The sequence below is a fragment of the Mastacembelus armatus genome, chromosome 10 (assembly GCF_900324485.2).
Source record: "Mastacembelus armatus chromosome 10, fMasArm1.2, whole genome shotgun sequence".
Classification (NCBI taxonomy): Eukaryota; Metazoa; Chordata; class Actinopteri; order Synbranchiformes; family Mastacembelidae; genus Mastacembelus; species Mastacembelus armatus.
The window spans coordinates 26,553,767-26,574,999 of NC_046642.1; the positions used below are offsets into that span (position 1 = coordinate 26,553,767).

General features: G+C 39.8%; 2 protein-coding genes across 4 annotated transcripts; one reads left to right on the forward strand and one right to left on the reverse strand.

The window, feature by feature from the left end:
- Positions 1–260: 260 nt before the first annotated feature.
- hars (histidyl-tRNA synthetase) lies at positions 261–11,418 on the reverse strand. 2 transcript variants are annotated; one of them, XM_026330508.1, is made up of 14 exons: positions 11,220–11,357; positions 9,007–9,391; positions 8,748–8,837; positions 7,156–7,275; positions 6,944–7,039; positions 6,118–6,243; positions 5,919–6,026; positions 5,738–5,836; positions 5,376–5,469; positions 4,698–4,825; positions 4,248–4,520; positions 4,044–4,160; positions 3,035–3,181; positions 261–1,749 (listed from the first exon to the last, which is right to left on the reverse strand). In XM_026330508.1, exons 2-14 carry the CDS (start codon positions 9,118–9,120, stop codon positions 1,690–1,692), a joined length of 1,572 nt encoding a protein of 523 aa, XP_026186293.1. In that variant the 5' UTR covers positions 9,121–9,391; positions 11,220–11,357; the 3' UTR covers positions 261–1,689. The 2 variants fall into 2 exon arrangements, with proteins under 2 accessions (XP_026186293.1, XP_026186294.1); XM_026330509.2 differs by lacking the exon at positions 9,007–9,391 and having other exon boundaries at positions 795–1,749; positions 11,220–11,418.
- Positions 11,419–12,378: 960 nt separating this feature from the next.
- ugl (ureidoglycolate lyase) lies at positions 12,379–20,796 on the forward strand. Of its 2 annotated transcripts, XM_026330084.1 has the most exons (16): positions 12,379–12,410; positions 13,593–13,721; positions 13,810–14,028; positions 14,153–14,243; positions 14,313–14,389; positions 14,803–14,913; positions 15,006–15,065; positions 15,212–15,368; positions 15,517–15,715; positions 16,461–16,539; positions 16,638–16,730; positions 17,115–17,187; positions 17,301–17,368; positions 18,833–18,957; positions 19,415–19,544; positions 19,872–19,889. In XM_026330084.1, the coding sequence occupies exons 1-16, from the start codon at positions 12,405–12,407 to the stop codon at positions 19,878–19,880; spliced, it is 1,626 nt and encodes a 541-aa protein (XP_026185869.1). In that variant the 5' UTR covers positions 12,379–12,404; the 3' UTR covers positions 19,881–19,889. The 2 variants fall into 2 exon arrangements, with proteins under 2 accessions (XP_026185869.1, XP_026185868.1); XM_026330083.2 differs by having other exon boundaries at positions 19,415–20,796.
- The last annotated feature ends 437 nt before the right edge of the window (positions 20,797–21,233 follow it).

The following is a 21,233-nucleotide window of genomic DNA, read 5'->3' on the forward strand; positions in this document are numbered from 1 at the left end:
AAAAGACTTCACAGAGTCACAGACAGTGCATCGAACAGATACATTGACTCCACAAACTGGGCTTGCATTCATACAGTAGTTAACTTCTTAGCTCTAAGATGGCAGACAGAAAATATTAGATACCCAATGAAATAAGGTAAAAAGTTAGTCATTTAGCTAATTTTGTAGTTAGGGAGTGTGTTTTCAGCCAGTTTAAAGTAATCTACCAAAAAACAAAATAATGCTGATACTGTTGCTGAGAGATAAAGGAGTGAGGACAATGCAGTACATGTTTTTAATTCCTTAGCTCTATCAATACAGTGTTTTAAGCAGTCTGGATGGCACGTAGCAGATAACAGAAGGTTAATTCCACCATAAGAGATGTGGACTTACAAAAAATGACTTGTGAACATCTCTTTCAAAGACTAGACAGTATTTTAAAGGTAAAAATTGGCTGCTAGAGTATTTTCTAGCTGCACGAGCCTCTAGACTGCAGATAATGGGGGGGGGGGAAGCTTTCCGCCTGCAACAGGCAATGAAAACATAAAAACCAACTGAAGATATAATCATGCATTAGTATTCTCAGTAATTGCACAATTGTATAGTGTTACATCGAATGAAGTCCAATTTGAAACTCCTATGACACCTCTTCAGGGGTGTACCACAGTACACTTTTAAAAGAGGTAACTGCAGTGCATCCAGGTGTTCTCAAAATATCCAGTCCCATGGTGTCATTGGTTTTCTGAAAGCTTGGGGTTCTATTGTTGCAGTGATCAAATTATAGGGCCTTTGAGGTTTGTTTGATAGGTAATGGCTTTTTTTTTTTTTTTTTTAAAGCTGCTTTACGGGTGACTGCATTCTGCATGTATATGAAAAAAGTGGACATTGCCACCACAACATAAGTAAAACCAGTTATGTTCCTGTTGATGGTTACCTATGCTGACCCATTACCAGTAGCACAGCAGGATCTGACTATACAGAAAATGTAACTATAGGCTCTTTATTTCATTTATTTCAGTCATGCTTAGAATCCGGGGTGTTCAGCATTGTTGCCTTACAGTAACAAGGGTTCAAACCATTTGTGTTCCCATGTCTGTGTGGGTTTTCTCTGGGTAGCTACTCTGGCTTCCTCTCACGGTCCAAACACATGCAGTTTGGGGACTCTAAACTGCCTGTAGGTTTGAGTGTGAATGTTGGTCTCTATGTGTCAGCCCTGTGATAGGCTGCTGATTTGTCCAGGGTGTATCCTGATTCTCACCCACAGTTTTGTAAAACGACAACCATTTCATTTGCCATTTTGGAGTCACTGATTTAGTTTAGGGGTGGGTCAATGACCTAAATTCTCAGATGGACACCAGACACCCTTTTTACTGCAACTACGATTGAACAATATATATTATATCAGCATTGTGATCGTGGTGTGGTCATGTCACATGTCAAGCAGGCATACATTAGGCATACATTACTGCATCACATGACAATGCTGAAACTAATTATAGTACAGTCCTAACTGTAACAATTATCTGTAACAAAACTGGTGTAAATTTTTACAATCATGGTTAAGCCTGGAGCAAAACAATGACTTGACTGTTTATTTCAGACGCTGAACAGAACAGGTTTTTGATAATAGGTAAAAGAGTGTTTTTCTGTTGTTGACAGCTGGAGATAGAAGTTTAACTGCAGAAAATAAAGTCAGAGAGAAAGGAATAATTAGGCCTCAGAGGTCCTCCTCCTGATCTCACCAATGAGATGATCTCTTGCAATATCAGCCTGTGAAAAGGAAGAGACCAAGAAGACAGTCAGGATAGTTCTGATACCAAGATTCACCAGTGTAATCCAGGAGGATTTTCACAGTGTAGGTATGTGTACAGTATATACACAACATACACGTAAATTATATATATAGTTTGAAAGTCAACACTAAGCATAGGATTAGGTGATTAGGATAAAATCTGTCTAATTTTAAATGGTGATACATATCATGATAGAGCATCTTTTCTGGTAAATTTACTTAAAGCTTAAGACAAAAGAAAGACTCAAAGAAAACTTAATAGAAGTACTTGATCACATTGACGCAAAAATCACAAAAGTCCAATATATTAATATGGTGTCAACATTCAGATGTATTTCTCAGTCAAAAATGGCCTTTCTAGACTCTGTGAGAAGCTGGATGTCTCAAACTGTACTCAGTTTAAATGAAGATAAAAAGACATTATTGGCCGTGAGAGTGGGAAAAAAACTCTACAGTGGCTTCCAGGACCTCGAGTACATGGCATTAAAACTTACTGTTTTCTAGATATGTGTGTTCACATTAGAAATCCTTCACAATTTTTTTACAAAACATTTCAAAAGGTCAGACATTTTATTTTTCCTAAGTACTAAAAAAGGAATCTTTGTTTTGTGCCTTTACAACTGGACTAATGTAGTTCTTTATATTCCTACAATTCAACAGTTTTCATTACGCATCAGCTACAGACCCCCACTGCCAGTTACACTGAACTACAGATTTGTTTTTTTACAGTGGAGCTGCGTGCCAGACACATTTATTAGGCTGTTAAGAGCATTTTCAGCATTGAGTAGTCTCACTAAGATATTCATGTGTAGTTATATTTTATCTTTAGTCTCTGATTTGAATTTTATTGTACATATTTAAAAGTTGTACTATCTACTCTTCTTAGTTATTGGTCTGTGATTTTGGAATTAATTTCCATCACTGTAACCTAACCTCATTCATTCAGATCAACACCACCTCTTCCACTGGCTCAGTGCTACGCGGGCAGCACATCAGCCACACCACCTTTTATTACTGCATTAACAACTTCTGCAGTTAGCAAGACTATTCATTATGTCACCAGCTGCGTGGTGACGCTTCATAGATGTGTGAGAGAGATAAGACAGGAAGGCACTTATTTAATCAGTCAAACTTTAAATGAAACCTGTCTCACCAAAAATGCATTTGAAAAACATTTAAATGGAACCTTTGGTGTGTCATGAATGCAAATCTCTCTGTCTATGTGACAGCACAGATAAACCATGCTTTCTCTATTTGTCCTACCTCCTCTCTAGTGGCCACAACACGCAGTTTGACCACCCCATCTTTCAGCTCCTGCTCTCCCAGTATGGCCACCAGGGGTATCCCTGACTCCTCACAGTGCTGCAACTGACTCAGCAGTTTGGGGTTCTTCTTGTACATCACCTCTGCCTGCACACAAATGTAAAGCTTCTTAAAACATCAACTTAGTGACATTTAAGAACAAATGCACATTAGGGTTTAAACTGAATAACCAATAGTACAACTGATGTTTTTCTTATTTTGATATATAGCTCCATATAACAAATATATGCAATCTAACACTTAAAACTGTCCAAATAATTTTACACCAAAGTGTGTACCACCAAAAAATTAGTTTTTTACACCAAGTTTGGTAAAGTTCTGACAAACTAAATTTTGGCTCTCCATGCATATTCATCCTTCAGTACAGATCTCCCATTGGAAAACAATGGTGGATTTCTGTCATTCGCCAAGGCAACAGTGTGAAAAATACAGCATGGGTCCGATTGGCTTTTTTGATCGGGACACCCTAAAAGATTTTTGTGCCAAATTTGGTAGACCTGTGACAAACAAAATTTTGCCACACCAAAGAGCCATTCTTTTGAGGTTCTTTATGAAACTTATAAAATATAAAATTTTCACACGATTCTGATTTCTGGGCAAATTTTGTTTTTTACACATGTTCAGGAGGTCAAATTTGAGGTCGTTACAGAACGTGAAGAAAAATAACAGAATATTTAGAATAGAATAATAGAATAATAGTCCTAACAATTTCTAGGGCCACGTCCCGCCTGGCAATCATAATATTTACATTTTTGTCTGCACATCCCCGTGTCATGGTGGGGTGTGGGTCAACACTGTCTAAAGTCACCCCCCTGCTTCTTCACTCCTGGCCCATTGAGCAATTATAATAGTCCCTGTGCCTTCACCTTCGGTGGGTGCTCGGGCCTAAAAAAAATGGATGCCACAGTAGGTCAGGCACAGAACATACACAACAAGCATGCACACACACCTTAATGCCAGCATTCCAGAGCTCAGTGACAAGTTTGAGTCTCTCCTCCAGCAGGTTTTTCTGAGCAGACGCCACCATGACCTGAACCTCTGTGGTACGAACCTTCTCTGCTGAACTCTGAAGGACACAACAGCAACACTCTTATTCAGTTCATCAATACAATACTTACCCATGGGAAAGACAGCTACTTTTATTTTCCATTACCTCAGCCTTCTGCTCCATGATGGAAAAGATCCTCTCAATGCCAATGCTGACACCCACACATGGCACCTTCCTGCCCTTGGGATCGAACATGCCCACCAGGCCGTCGTAGCGACCCCCTCCAGCCACACTGCCCACACTAACATTTTCCTCTGAAGTTGCCCCATTCTGGGCTTCAGTGGAGATTTGGGCCACACCAGCCTGGGTCAGCAGTGCCTCATAAATGACGCCCGTGTAATAGTCTAGACCCCGGGCAAGACTGAGATCAAACACCACCTGGAGATAACAGAGTATGAAGTGAGTCAACTTAGAAATGGACCAGAACAGAAGAGATCAGTTATCAACCCCATAGTAAAGACAGAAAAAAATAAAGTAGAATCTGTAATGAAACAAAGATTTTTCAAATACCACTTAATGATTATTGTAAAATATATTAGGGTCACTATGTCTCACCTTGTCTGTGATGTGGAAGAGCTCCAGGTAGCTGAAAAGCAGCTTGATGTCAGAGAGGCCAGCACAGGCCTGCTTACTCTGAGATATTTTGTGGTCCTGAAGGAGGCGCTCTGCTAGGGTCTTTCCACCTGCAAGACAAACAGCTAGTTCCACATCCAGCAGACACAGAGCAAATTGACTTATTCATTAATTCAAAGTTGTATTAGTCTCAACCTGATTAATTACAGTCAGTATGTCTTCTCCTTTTAGCTGTTCTGGTGACCACTAACTCTTGAGGGAAACATCTGGCTCTTGCCATGGCATTAGTTCTACAAGTCTGAACTCTACTGCAAGGGTGGAACAGCTTTCTTCAAAAAGAGATCCCCATATTTGGTGTTTTAATGATAGTGGTGGAGTGTGCTCTCTAACATGTCACTCCAAAATCTTCCATAGGTGTTCATCTGGGCTAAGCCCGCAGAATATGAAGATGTGAAGAGACCCCTCCCATCAGGATAGAAAAGTCCAAGTCAGTCATTTTAAGTCCAATGCTCAGCAAACAGTTTTTGTCTGCATGCAGTCTGTGCTGCTGACAGGACAGTGAGCTCTGAGCACAGTAGTGGCATTATCAGATGAATACTTTACTAGAGCCAAAATGCCACTGAGCTCTCATATTGTGTGTGAATTTGTGAAAAGTCTCACCCTGCATACTGACATACTCCCCAATCTGTTCAGCAGCCTCCTCTGACAAGCCCTTTTCATTCACCATCTCCTTCTTCACGTCTTCCCAGGGCATCTTAGAGGAGGAACACCCACGGAAATTCAGTCATAGCCAGGGAACAATGATTGACAGGAAGTGCAACATATAAGAAGAAAGGGTTAATGTTAGACTAACCATGACATCTTTAAGAGAGGTCCTCATACTGATAACTTTGCAGAGCACTATTTAGACATCTAGCTAAACCTCTTTCTATAAACGAATAGGTGTTCTAAGCACAAAATGTAGAATTTGAAGAATTGAGTCTAGAACAGAAAAAGTAAGTAATTAAAATAAGCCTCTGTACCTTGTCCAGTTTATCTACCGTTGAGCAGATTGTGCGGAACTTGTCATCTGGAACACCACACACAGCAAACATCCCATCGAGGATGCGTCTGTCGTTGACCTGGAATTATATGGTGTGGTTACAGAACTGACGCCTACTGAACTTCGTCTTTGAAATTTTCGACTGAACTGATATGACAAACCTTGATACGGAAGTCTCCAAGATCCAGCTCACTGAGGATTTCATGAACAATCCTCAGACACTCTGCATCTGGAATCATGGCATCATATTGCCCTGCTATGTCAAAATCCTGAAACACATGCAATGTGTGTAGTTTAGAAAATTATACAAACAGATTTTTAGATGTGTAAAACTCACATTGTGACATGAGGATGACTCACACATTGGTAAAACTCTCTGTAGCGACCACGGGTCATGGCTGGGTTGTCGCGGCGATAGACCTTTGCAATGTGGTAGCGCTTGATGTTTGTTATCTTGTTCATTGCCAGGTAGCGAGCAAATGGTACCTGAAAGAGGGCAATGTCAAGTACAACATGTTCTGCTCTGCTTTGGAGAAAAATTTGAGGGCTGATGTAGACTGCAAACTAAAGAACACAATCTGTGGTAATAAGAACTATGATGTAATTAATTACATTTTACATGGGTGATAAAAAAATTAGATGATGTGAAAGACACACTGATGAACTATAGCTTGTTTTGAGCTGAATAATTCAGTTACCAGAAGCATCTGCAGAATGACACAGTGTAGGTCCAAATTAGTAAAACTCAATTTATTGTACCCAGAGATATTCTTGTTCAGAAACCAGTTTTCTGCCTGACATGTTGCACTGCTCTTATTAAGAAGCATCTTGTATTCAGTAACATTCTGTCTTGTCATTAACGTTATCTGATGTTACCGATGTATGGACTAAATTCATCTACGATCCATTGAGAATGACACAGGAAGCACCAGCTGGAACAAACTACAAAATGCTGCAGTTAGCAGTCTGATATTTCTAGAAAGTGTTGAAATGACAGTGCTGTCAGTAGACCAGCAGAGCATTGCTGTCTAATGTGGGGTGGGAGGGTGTACCACAGAAAAGTCATTATTAACAATTTTGAGTTGTACAAAAACATAAAATATAAAATTTATGCACCAATACAAAACAAAAAAAATGATGAATATGCCAAAAAAAGATAACAATTGATTCTCTATATGAAGGATACAGTGAGGTCATATCTTAGTGACAGCAGCTCTCCTCCTTGGTCTTTAAGGTCATAGATGAGCTTGGAATCTTCTCCATATTTACCTGTCAATGTTTCCTGTACACCAACAGGACAAAATCAACTTTTATGTTTGTATATGAGAGAGCTATAAATTTCCCACTCTTTAAAACATTATTACAGGGCATGCATGTACAACTTTGTTAAAAGCCCACCTTTAGTTCAAAAACAGGTGTGTCGATGGTCTCTGCTCCATGGCGTTTGAAGCAGTTGATGATGGTGTTGAAGACTTTCTCCCTGATGGCCATCTGCTTGGGGTTGTAGTCCCTCGTCCCCTGACAGAGAAAGTAATTTATGTCCGTTGGTCAGGTGAAGTTTATACACTTGCCCTTCAGAATTAGTTCTGCATTAGTGAAATAGTTGTGCATCCATCAGCAGAGTTGAAGTAAATGAAATGACAAGGTGAAGATCAAAAATTAGAGTTTTAAGATTGAACTGTACTGCAGAAAATGTCAGTTACTCTGTTGTCATGTTTGTTTAGCTGAAGATGAAAATCAACACAAAAAAGGAAATTTTGCACTGTGGTTTACTGGCTGCAAGTCATATTTACTTTATTTCTCTCACAGTAAACTATTTGTTTAAAAATGTTTCCATGAATTACAGTTCAATGACCAGAATAAGCTAATGCTTTAGAAGAAATAAGCACTGCTAAAAGAACAAGCCACTCAGAAAACAATACTGAAATTCTAACACCACCATGAAAGAGTTTTTAGTTGCTATGATTGTTCCACTTTGCCATGCTGACTATACAGAGACCTCTTCCTAATGTGATTCCAATCTACAAAGCCACACTAAAGCTAATCTGAAGCTTCTATGGTTTGAATAAAACAATTTTGCTTTTTTCAGGTCTACAGATTTATGTCTGTGGAAGACATCCTTGATCGTACATCCAAAGTGTCAAAGTTGCTAACTGGGCTTGCTTGAGGTTCTTTCAGACATTTCACCTATAATCTGAGAAGTTTCTTTAGGTCTGACTAACTTGAATTTAGTGACAATGAGGGAGATTCAAACAGTTTATGTCCAGGATGTTAGGGCCCTGCAGAAATCTTCTCAGCTCTCCTCTTGACACACGAGGTGTACAGGTCCTCAGTGGAGGGCAGGTTGGCATTGATGACTTTTACTGCAACCTGAACTGTCTGTTGGAGTCTGTTCCTGTCGGTTGCTAAACCAAACTGCACAATGATGGATGACCATAGAACAGGCATGATGATTCCCCTGTAGGACTGTCCCAGCAGCCCATGCGATAGGCTGAACTTCGAGCTGATAGGAAATATATCCTCCCCTGTGCCTTCTTGGTGATGCATCCCAGAAACTTAAAGGTCTCCACTGCTGAGTATTTGTATCTTTTCTCTCCCCTAGTTTGTGCTCTCTCTCCCTCTCTCTCTGTACCTTCTGCAGGTGTCCCTGGTCCTGGAGCTGTATATTGCTGATGTGCAGTTACTGGCCCCACCAACCTGCAGTGTCTATTTGTTGTTTATTGTTGCTGTTCTTTTCTCTCTCCTCTATCCACTCACCCCAACTGGTCGAGGCAGATGGCCACCCAAACTGAGCCTGGTTCTGCTGGAGGATTTTTCTTCTGTTAAAGGGAGTTTTTCCTCTCCACTGTCACCAAGTGCTGCTCATAAGGGAATTGTGAGGTTTCTATGTGAAGTGCCTTAAGGTTATTTTGGGGATCAGTGTTTTCCAGTCAAGAAATATCTACAGCAGTCTAAGCATGTGTTTGTATAGCGCAGCACTGTGGTCTTACCTTTGCTGTCTTGAGAACAAACTGATGTTTGCCATCGTCTCCTCCTAACCGAGCCTTCAGCTCCAGCAGTTTGGCTACTTCTTCATCGATCTGCAACACACACACACAGTATAACTTTTGTCCTTGCAATATGAGTAATACCAGCCAACACACAAACACAAAGCAGACACTTGCTGTAGAAGCTCTATAACATACAGTAAATGCTGTATTACATTGATTATTGGACATTTTGTATAACACACAATGACAAAAGGCCTACCTGAGCCACAGTGATCCCAGGGAAAGAATGCAGAGGTCGGACAACACATGTTGCAGTCCGAAAGCCCACCAGACCAGAGAAAGTACGAACACAAAACATGCCCAGCATGTTCATCCCACAGCACCAGGGATACAAAAAAAAGTCCAGAAATTGGACAAGCAAAAGTTCAGTAGTGCAGCATTATCCAATGGTATTGTCCAGGGACAGGCACAGCAGTCAATCACAGTGGTCAGGAGAAGGAGAGTTGTGCAGCAGATCCAGGAAGATGGATTTCCCCCGATGGTGAAGTAGATGATGATGATGAGGAGGAGGAGGAGCAAGGGAAGCCAAAGTCATCCAGGATCAGGCAGGAAGAACAGGAGAAAAGTGGTAAGCAACCCTAACACTTGGGGAGGATGGGGCATGATGCATCATCATCATCACAGCATGGAGGATAAAACATGAGATGTACCAAGTCAATGAAAACAGCTGGCCCAAAAAAGTTTTTGTTGAATGTACAGCTGAGTGAGATTACAAACATCTAACATTTTTCTGACTTTTGTTAAAAAGCCATTATTCTAAATGACTGTACTTTGTCAGGGGACAGTCAGTGGAGTGTTTAACTTTCTAAGCTGAGCTACTGCTTTCTGTAATTTTATCCAGTCAATGGGTCAGCACATAGAGCAACTGTTATCAAGCAGCTTTACTGTTTACTCTCAGCTCTTTCAGAAAAGTTTCACTGGGTAAAGAAGTGAAATTACTATTAAATAATGTACAAGGTTTTATAGCTATTCACCAACACACACTTTAGACCTATCAATTTTTTTTTTTACAAAGTACATTAGAACCAATAACAGAAATCAGACGTAAATAACACAGCGAATGATGGCTGAGTCCATCTAACTAGGGTCGTGCCATTTTTTTTCCTGACTCACTATGATGGCTCACACACCCTCACACAACAGAGGGTGTGTTAATATAATGTAAAGGGAAACACTTCTCCTACAATGTCAAATCACAATGTCTGCTGGGAAAAAAGGTCTATTATACTCCCACTCTCACATGCAGCAATCCCTGCCTGCTATGCTCATGTCTTTCCCAGAGGTTAGACCATAGGTATGCATGGTGGTAAAAGCTCACACGGGCCCCAACAGTGAAGAACTTGGACAAACACCAACAAATAAATGTGGTTACTTGCAATAAATGCTCTAGTCTTATTGGATTTCAGAACTAGTGTCAACTTAACTGAGAACTGATTAGGATCCTGTGTACCTTGTGATAGAAACAGTATTATGCTGTCACATAAGATTATATTTGGCCTTTGGTGTGGCACCCTGTCCCTGTGCTCCTGGTTTCTTCCCCATGCTGTCTCTGATGAATATTTATTATCATAGAGTATGCGGTAATACTGTATGCATATTTGCACATCTGTTCCTACCTCATATAAGGTGTCACACCAGTGTCAAAGCTTATACTTATACTTAAATCCTTGCACTGCTATTGCACTACTTCACAGGTTGTATATAAAAATATTTTTTATAGCCTTTTTAATATTACTTTTTTCTTTTGCTTTCTTTTGGTTCCTCCTATCTTCCTTTTTTAAAGTTTTATATTTAACTCTTGTGCATATAGAGAGCTTAGTGAACCGGAGTTATATTCATTGTGTGCACAATCGTGGCCACTAACGCTGATTTGGGTTATATATAACGGCACACAGCGTCAAGATCTGCCTGCATTATTGCATCAGCCATCTCCACATAGCGTTATGTCGCATTAGCATGTTTAAAAGCATAATAAATGTAACGTCAGTTTTGGGGGCAGCTAAGTGAGCTGCTCCTTCAGAGGCAACGTAAAGCTACGTTAGCAGCTAGCAGCTAGCTAGCTACGAGGTTCAGCTGAAATGATGCACTTGTGAAAAAGCAACAACATTTTTGACTGTTGAAAGGCGTTTCACTAAAATACACACAGGACACGGTGTATGCCGACTGAAGGAGTGATTGATAATGAATCATACCGCTTGTTCACGACGCTAAGACAGATGATACAATGTTACTTAAGGCCGCAATGAACAGGCAGACGCTTAACTGTGTTTGAACTGGGACTTTTCGGTAAGTTACGCTGTGAATGAGGTTCTGCGGGGAGGCAACCTTTCTGTTAAATGTCTCCTAGTCATGCTGTTCACCGCATGTTCACCGCAAACTGCCTAAATATCAGTCTTGTTTCCGAGCACTGACCTGCTCTTTGTTCGCTTTCTCCGACTTTAACTTGCGGACGACTTCGCCTTGGACTTTAATCGCTTCTTGTATCTTTGCCTTGTCTTCCATGGCTGCTCATTAGTGGGGCTAACGTTGCCGGTCTCCGCTCCTACAACGACCCTGCAGCATGGACGCAATGAGAACGGCTGTCAAACCTATGGTTAAAAAAAAGCAGAAACGGAAATATGTCAAACTTCCGTTTCGTATTTTCTATTTAAAAGACTTCCAAAGAAAGAAATGTAACTATATTCTGTTCCCGGACTTTCACAATAAACGCTCATAAAAGGCCATGGGTGAGTACAGGGTCTAGAAAGTCACAGTTAAGTTTTAGTGTAAAACTAAAGGAAGCATGAAAGCAAAAAATAAACGAGAAATAAATGTTTAAAGTCAATATTATGTGTGCACAATGTGTTCTCAGCAAAACAAAACATAATATGTATACCAGTTACAGGACACTGAAGTCAAATACAACCAAACCATTATTAAATATATTTTTATTATTATCTTGCATTTGACATTCTCTTCTGAAATGCTGTACACTCTCAACTGTGCAGGCCCTAATAATCCTACAAATGGTACAAATCTAACGACACTCCTCACAGTCTATGACCAAACCTGATACTGAGGGGACAGTGTGATGACAGCTCACAGGCTCATCATTTTAAGACATTAGAAGGTTCAGAATTATTGCTCCAAAACACCAGAATAGTCTAAGGTCATCTCTGGACAGAAAGAGTTGTTATCATGTGTGAAGTATGTTTAGACCTTGTGATGATGGCAGACTGATGGAATTTACAGTAAATGCTGCTATTCTGATAATTAAAGAAAATAAAAGGGAATTAATATATATTTAAACAGAGAAGGTTTGTTTAGTGTGAAGCACACCTTCACTAGAGCATTAAAGCAGAGTTTACCGAGGAGGACTCTAACTTTGAAATTTTCAGGTCATTTCCAATTACATCTAGTAATTTCCAATAAAAAAAAATCAAGTATTTTTCAAATCAAATATACCTACAATGTTACTACTTTTAATTGTCAGTTAACATAAACACATACTGTATGGGACTTTAAACCCTACACACAAAAAACATCTTGCTGTTCAAACAGTGGCTAAAGTAAGTCCAGAGTCCACCTCTGTTTAGCGAGCAGGGACTTGTCATCAGCATGTCTGTGAGTATCACCATATTACTTTTTGTTTTGTACCTAAACAAACATTATGAAGCAAAAATGTCAACATTATGATAGATAGAAAGAGAAAAGGCTGTAATGTGGGGAGGCATTTGCAGTGAATGAAAATATGTTCTTAGCTATACTAGCAGAAGTATACCAAGGAATTTTCCTAGCCTCCTCAGAGAATATTGCTTAGGCTTAGGCACACAAAGTGAAAAGCTGCAGACAGACTTCTGATTCTCAAGAGACTAGCTTTGTTCATGTATTTCAGGAGTATTGTGTGCATAGTACACTACAACTGGCATTTACATTCTACTACATTCTACATTTATTTTATTTTAAATGTCTTTGTTTTTAAATGCTCTTTTCCATGCTTTTAATGTAACTATATGCCTTGTAAAGCACTTTGAATTGCGTAGTGTATGAATGGTGCTATACAAATAAATTTGCCTTTGCCTTTACTGTAGCGCTTACCATGCACAGTGAAGTTTTCACACATCCTTCTGTCCATTCAGTCCTGGTAGCTCTTCACAGTTATGTCATAAAAACTAAGTATGAGTCACAGATTGCTACGATTTGCTTTTCTTCGGTTTTGTTTGAAGTGTAATATATAAAGCCCATCATTCAACTGTGGTTCCCCTCAATTCTTCGTCTTGTGATAATCAATTCAATTCAGTTTATTTGTATAGCGACAAATCGCAGCAAAAATCATTTCAAGGCACTTTACACAAACCCAACAAATCCCTTATGAGCAGCGCTTGGTGACAGTGGAGAGGAAAAACTCCCTTTAACAGAAGAAAAAACCTCCAGCAGAAACGGGCTCAGTTTGGGCGGCCATCTGCCTCAACCATTTGGGGTGAGTGGATAGAGGAGAGAGAAAAGAACAGCAACAATAAACAACAAATAGACACTGCAAGTTGGTGGGACCAGTAACTGCACATCAGTGATATACAGCTCCAGGACCAGGGACACCTGCATAGGGACACCATATCTCATCTCCTCATCTCTTAGTATCTGTCACCAAATTTGTTTTGACAATGAGTCAATATATGTATCTAATAAAAGATATTCTTTTGAACTTTTTATGTGTCCCCTCCATCTATGTGGCCCCTTTCTCTGAATGTGGGGTTCAGTCTGGCGAAACCTACATCATACCCATGAATCCAAATGTTTTGTCCACAGGGCTCAGTCAGCATGGAGCTGTCTTCTTCACCCCCAGGCCTAGAGGCAGCGTATGAGACACTTTTTACCACTGACTCGCTCCTCTTCCTCCATGACCTGATCTCCACATTTGATGATGAGATTAATGAGGTAAGACAGCTGAAAAATTTGAATGAATTTTTTTGAATGAATAGAGAACATGTTTGATTCAGAATGAGACATCCACTTCACTCTTCAGATCCTGTGGTTGCGAGTGTCCAAAAAGGCCCACTTGGAACTTTCAGGTGACCTGCCCAGCTTCCTGGAAAGCACTGCACATATCAGGAGAGATTCAGACTGGAGGGTGTTGCCCATCCCCCCAAGGCTTCAGAGGAGACATGTAGATATTGGGGATCTGGCTCCCTGCGATACCCAGCGCTTCATCAAAGCTCTCCAGTCACCAGCACAAGGGATACAGGTACCACCATATGTAAATTACAAAATGTTGTAACTTAATGCTACATGCTAATGCAGAAATTCTTCACATTGGTTGACTAATTTGACCATATAAATTTGAAATCGTATCTTGTTTTTTTTTACAGGTTGACTTTGATGATGGGAACTGTCCCACATATTACAACCAGATCAAAGGCATTCACAATGTTTTTAAGGCTGTGCACAACCAGATCCCCAGTAAGTGGTTTACATTAAATCCATCATAGTACATATAATCATTATTTTTACTGTTCTGCCTGCCTCCAGATGTTCCACACATATCTCAGGCTCCAGTGCTGATGCTACGCCCCCGTGCATGGAACATGGTGGAGCACAACCTGATGGTAGTACAACTTTTTTCTCCACTTCACATACTTAATTTATTCACTCAGTGCAGGTTTGGATACAAATCTGTATCCAAAGGGAAATTCAGATCAAATTTATTTAAAAATTTGGCTTTGCAGACTATTTCAACAGATGATATCAAAATGTGTTAGCTGCCATTAGTACCACTGTAATCACATGACTTTAGAATCTCTAATTAAAACAAATCCTATTTCATAAGTTCTGAAATATGTTTACAATTTTGACAGTATATTAAAATAATAAATAAATTAATTAAGGCTTCAGCATTTCTCATCCAGAACAGTAATTTCAATGAAACAGCTTTCATACTTTTAAGTAAAACATAATTGTTGGATTGAATAAACTGCAACAGTTGAATGAATAAATAAACAAAAAAGATCCTGTTTGTCAGGTCAATGGGAAGGAGGCTCCTGGTCCTCTGTTTGACTTCGGACTTCTCATGTTTCACTGTGGAAAGACACTGCTTGAAAATAAGAGTGGGCCCTTCTTCTACTTGTCAAAAGTAACACAACACATTCACACACACACACACACACTGAAGCACACATTTGTAAATTTAGTCAACATGTTCAATTGCTTGTCCTTGTCTTACAGGTAGAGAGCTTCATAGAGGCCACACTCTGGAACAAGATATTTGTCTGGACCCAACATAAGGCCTGAATATTTTTCAGTGTTTATGCACATTTAACACATAATTTTTCTGATGATGTTAAAAGCTTCTCAGCCTGCTACCCCATTTATAAATGCCCTGACTAGTCTGTTAGCAGGTAGTAAGTGAATGTGTGTGTCTGTGTGTTTAGCTGGGCCTTCCATTGGGCAGCATCAAGGCAACTGTCCTAATTGAAAATGTATTAGCAGCATTTGAGATGGAGGAGATTCTGTATGAGCTACGAGCCCACTCAGCAGGACTCAACTGTGGTATCTGGGATTATTCAGCCTCCTTTGTCAATAAATTTGGTGAGCCAAACATTCCAGCTTGTAGCCATATTACATAATATTAACTTCACTTTCCACTGAGCCTTTGAACTTAACCACTGTTTTAGGCAATGTTAAAAATACTGTAAGGTTAGGATAATAGGTATGACAGACTTAGTTTCTCCTTTAGGTCACAGACAGGCTTTCCTGCTCCCTGACCGTAAAAAATATGTGAACATGGAGAAGCGCTTCCTGCGTAGCTACATGGACCTGTTGGTCCAGACGTGTCATCGCCGTGGAGCGCTGGCCACAGGAGGCATGGCTGCTCTACTGCTGCCCCAGGACCCGCTCAGTGACTCTCACAGGAGAGTGTTGGCTACTGTCACCAGGCAGGAACAGCAGTGTTCACACACACACACTGTGCTTGTTCATAAGGGGAAATGTTAAAAGCATGCACTGTAGAAAACCTCCTGATGGATTTGTTGATGGCCACTTTTTCCTTTGACTCTTTAAGTACCATTTTGTATCCCCTTAGCTGGTTTCCACCATATAGAGCTGGTAACCAAATAAATTATTAATCAGTGTGTTATGTGTTGGTGGGGTTGAAGGATCGGAGCAGGGCCCAAATGCGGACAGCACACTTTTATTTCTGGACACACCAGGCTCACGTACAGCTGAGAACACTCTCAGCACTCAGAAATAAAAACTTTCTAGACACTCTGCCATTTGGCGTAGAAACAAACTCTTAAACACAACGATCCTTCATGAAACATAGGTGCAAACCTTATCAATCCACCAACAAAGAACAATGGAAACAGGGGGTATACATACATATGAACAAAAGATTAATTGAACACAGGTGAACACAAACCATATAACAAAACATAAAGCTACCTTGGACTTCACTAGGTGAAACAGGGAACCCCCAAACCAAAATAAGTCCATAACCGGAAACAGAAACTTCCCACTATAACACAGTTATTGCTGTAGATTTGCTATGTCATATTAATTAGGCACAAAGTGTGCAATATCATCAGCATACATTTCCAATGAGGATGTCTGTTTTTTATGTTGACAGATTTATCTTCACAATGCCTTTTTTTCTTATATTGAAATAAATATTGCACATCTTAGACTGAAGCTGCTGGAGATCAAGGCAGGTGTGGATGGTTTCATGGTGTATGACCTGAACTTGATTGAGCCCATGCAGAAAGTGAGTACTGGATCATGACCCATATAAACCTCATGACAAATTCAGAGTGGCTAATAATGACTTAATGTTTTCTGTTTATTGTTATTTGCCTCCTCCAGCTCTTCAAGCTCCACACTGAGGGCGATAATCAACTTCACCAGCTTCGAAATGATGTCACTGTGACTACTAAAGATCTACTGTCCATGCCTTCGGTCAGTCATTCAGCTGTCCCAGAATTTTGGGGAAAACCTGCAAAGCACACAAGACATCTGAGGTCAGCTGAAAGCAAAGTCCACCCTAGGTAGTCTTGATTTGGTGTTTGTCCATCATGAACCTGCAACAGCTTCACTGCTCCTTGTCAAGGAGTCTGATGAGATGAACAGCAGTCTTCCTAAAGCTATTTCTTTATTTAGGGTTTTGGTGATAGTGGTGAAGAGCCCCGTTGAACACTGGCTGCTCAAAAATCTATCATAGGTGATCAGTTGGGTTGGGAACTGAAATCATTTTCATACATGACACTACAGGACTACAGGATATTTTCATAGCTGTATGTAAAAGAACAGCATTTTAATTTGGTGCATTTTGTCTATCCTTAGGGGGGAGTCACTCTGTATGGTTTGAAGTACAATATTACAGTTGGTGTTCTCTTTATTAACGCTTGGTTATCAGGTAAGTACATTCCCATATTCTTGTTCTTGTCATGATTAACGGGAGACAGGATGAAGTGACGAAAAACTGAACTATCTGAGGACTGACTGTCACAACCATCCATTGATCCCTAGGTAAAGGCCACTTTTTCTACAGAGGCCAGATCGAAGATTCAGCCACAGCAGAGATTTCCAGATCACAGGTGCTAACTGATTCTACAGCGCCCACCAAGTGTAGCCTACAGCACAAAGGATTTATTTCAGAAACATATGTAGGTCTTATCTAAATCAGACTGACTAGTGCAATTAAGTGATGGGCCTGAATATAAAAATGCACTCCCTAAAGTTATTACTGTTCCAACTGCATTAAATAAATCAATCTTCTAAATATAAATTTTATGACCAGAAAATGTGGTTGCTCATATGCATTGTATACATAAGTGATCTAAACAGTGAAAAAATGCTTGTTTGTGCAACAAAGAACGAAGATATTACCCAGTTATATTGTTCTACTGTCATCTGCAATTTAAATGCAATACATTTTTAAACAGACTGTTATTATAAATTAAAAATTAATTAATTATAATTATAAATTAATTAAAAATTATACCATATGTACATTTGTACTGGTCAACTTAAAGATCAGGGCCTGTATTCACAAAGCTTCCTAAGTGTAAAAGTTGCTTCTAGTGACAAAATTCTAAAGAAATTCTTAGAAATATGACGTTTTCTTAGAATTTCCCCTTAAATAAATCCTAGTAAAGATAAAAATGAATCATGAAACATCTTAGCCCTAAAAACATCTCCTAAGGTAAAAATTGTTAAGAGTAGAGAGGAGGACTTTTAAGAGGCTTAAGAGTTTCTTTAGCAAAGGACAAAATGGCTGAAAGAAGAAATATTCTCCAAACACTGAACGATTGGGAGTTAATTAAACGCTACAGATTGGATCAGATGGGTCGAACTTATTAGATATGCAATCACAACTCCCACCTAACATAGTAATACCATAATGCCAGAAATGAAAGTGATTACAATACTGAGGTAATTGTCAACTGGAAAAATGGTTGGGAGTCGAACCGGCGTCTCCTGCATACATAGACTACCGCTACACCACCAGCAGCCCCCAAAAAGTACATTTTAAGGCCTTTACAGATCGTTTTTGATCAACCAATCAGTCCTTGAAATGCTACGTCATCCCTAGCAACAGGGTCAACCACATCTTCTCACTAAGATAAAGGTTTTTGTACTGTCCTGACTCAGAGTTGCTCTGAGAAGTTTCCTAAATCACTTTTAGTCTAGGACTCCCAGCTAGGACTTTTTAGGGTTGGATAGGAGCTCTCTGAGAGGATTCTAAGAAGCTTTGTGAATACGGGCCCTGGCTTGCAGATGGCACTTAATGAAAACTAAGACGATGTCTGAATTTATTACAATTGAGTGGCAGGAATGTCTGTGCTAGATTTTAGGACCACCCATTCAATATCTGTTTAGGATGACATAAACACTGTTGTTTTACTTCCACTCAACATATCTTATTGTGTCCTGTACACTCATGGCCTAATGATGTTTAACACCAAATATTCAATATAGAAGGTCCAGACCGGTGACAATATACACCTGCAACCTCCCTTGCTGTGATTTTTACCTTATGTCATTCTCTGGTTTCACAGGTGTGGCAATGGATCCGTCATCAAACTCATTTGGAGGATGACGGGAGGGTGGTGAACAGGAGGCTGGTGACTGACCTCACTACTGAGGTCATGATGGAGCTCAGTATTCACTGTCATTCTGTTAGGTAAGAAGACACTACCTTAGGACACTTTTTTGGGAGGAATCTGTTCATCACTGAGGACATGGTGAACAAATGAGAGGTGATAAATGGGTGAAAGGTCAGCTTTAATTGCTCTTGATTGCCACAACCTAGGAGTCCTCCAGTGGAATACTGAATACTGAACATTACTTTGTATTTCATGTATGTTTACCTTTTTGATTGGTCATTGATTGTAAAACTTTATTAGGAATTAATTAAAAATGTATAGTTTTCCCCATTTTTATATTTTGTTACTATGTTTGTTATTTTTTTTGCTCTTTCGTTATCTTAATACCTCTAATCACCACGGCTCCTTTTTTCTTGGCTGGATTGGTTATCTTTAGCTGTCTGAAACACAAATACACAAATGGAAAGGAGGATTTTCTGTGGTACCTGTGCTGAGGCCTAGAGGTCAGGTTTTGAGTCCGTCTGTCTTTTTCAGGGCTAAGCAGAGGTTACACACGGCAACAGACATGTTCCTGGAGGTGGTCCTAAAGAGAGATTTCCCAGAGTTCATCACCACCTATTTGAATCTTGACCACACCTTTCTCAGCTCCCAGAGCACTGGACAGGTGAAGGCTGTGGACACAGACATGAACCAATCAAAACTATGATGGTCTAGCTGGAAGACAGCTACTTATTCCATTTGCTATACCTAAGACATCACTTTGGTCCTCCTCTTTCTGCAATGACTATAGTTTTATTTTTTCTATTTTAGAGACCCATTCAGTTACCTAGAAGAAATAAGATGAATTGAGAATGAAAATAAGCCTTTTTTGTAGCCATGTGTGAAAGTGTGGCTCAGTGTGGGCTATGCTCGCCTCGTTTGAAGAAGCACCTTAGACAGTTGGTCATGGGTTTGAAGCCCCTGCAGTCACATCCCTCTGTATTGCTTGCAGCATCTATAGGTGCTTCTCTGGAGGAAAAGTGAGAGCAAGATAAATATGGACTTAGCTTGAACAAGAAAGGACAATGTATAACACACTGAGGTCTCACATAATATACAGATGCTTTCTACCTGCATTTTCTCTTAAATATATTATGTTTATAGACACAGTGTACACTGCAGTTTAGAGACAGGGCTGTAAAATGCATAATTGATCAGTCAATAGCACAGCTACAAACAGTTTGTTAGCATAACAGCACATGAGCATGGGTAACACAGTTCCTCAACAGCATCAAGATACTTGCTGACAGACAAGTAATACGTGAGATGCGTACGAGATGGTCTGGAGGTGGGAAATGTTGGTAAATTAGCATAACTAATAAATGTGAGTTAAAACTAAAGTGTTGTGCTACAGGTTCCAGTGAGACATGAAATATGGTCCAGGATGTCCAGTTTGACTAATCGATCCTTGTTGTACATTTATTATCATCGCTCAAAACTATGCACAGCAGCTCACAACTCCCTGGCTTGCTCTTGCTTGCTGCAACACAATCCACCAAGTATCAGCTTGCATTTGACTGGGTGTTGTAGCATCTTACTAATTTACGTCACATAGCGGTCCAGGTCTTTTGAACCTGGCTCCGTGTTGCTGTCCTCATTCAAGGTTATCAAGGAGCTGCCTCTTTTCAGGATAAACGTGATCAGAACATGGCCTAAGCCTGCAGGTCCAAACATGGATACACAAGTACCATCTAACCACATGCAGTAGGGTGAATAGGTACAGCAGCTTTTCTCACACAGTATGTGAGAAAGTTTGAATCACCGCGTCTGTGTGCACCATGGACACTGGAGCTGGATATGATGAGCCACTCAGCCTTGCAGACATATTCTGGCTAACACTCCTGAGAGCAAACACAACAGAAATGTCACTGTGAAAATGCCTCCACATCTGTTTGACCATTCCTATTTAAAGACAAGACAATGAGGTAATATGAGAATGTGAATCATGCAAAGATTTGATTTCAATTTTGAAAAGAAAAATCCTTTTGTGGCTACATGTATGGCCAAATAAAAGCAAAAGTCTAAAAAAATATTATCTGATTACAAACAGCATTCGGACACAAAGTACACAGATTAGGCAGCCATACAAATTTATTATGACCACCTTTATGTTTTGTGTAATATGTTATTTTGAATGTAAGCCCTTAAATACACCCTTGAGGAAAGGGACAAATGAGAAAAGGACTCAATGTGTCACATCTCACATCCCTTATTGCTGTTTGGAGGAGTGAGGATAAGGAGCAAGGACAAAAGACCATCCTTAATGGAAGCCTTTTATTAGAGCAAAACAATCCTGTATCAGTTCGTAAATCAG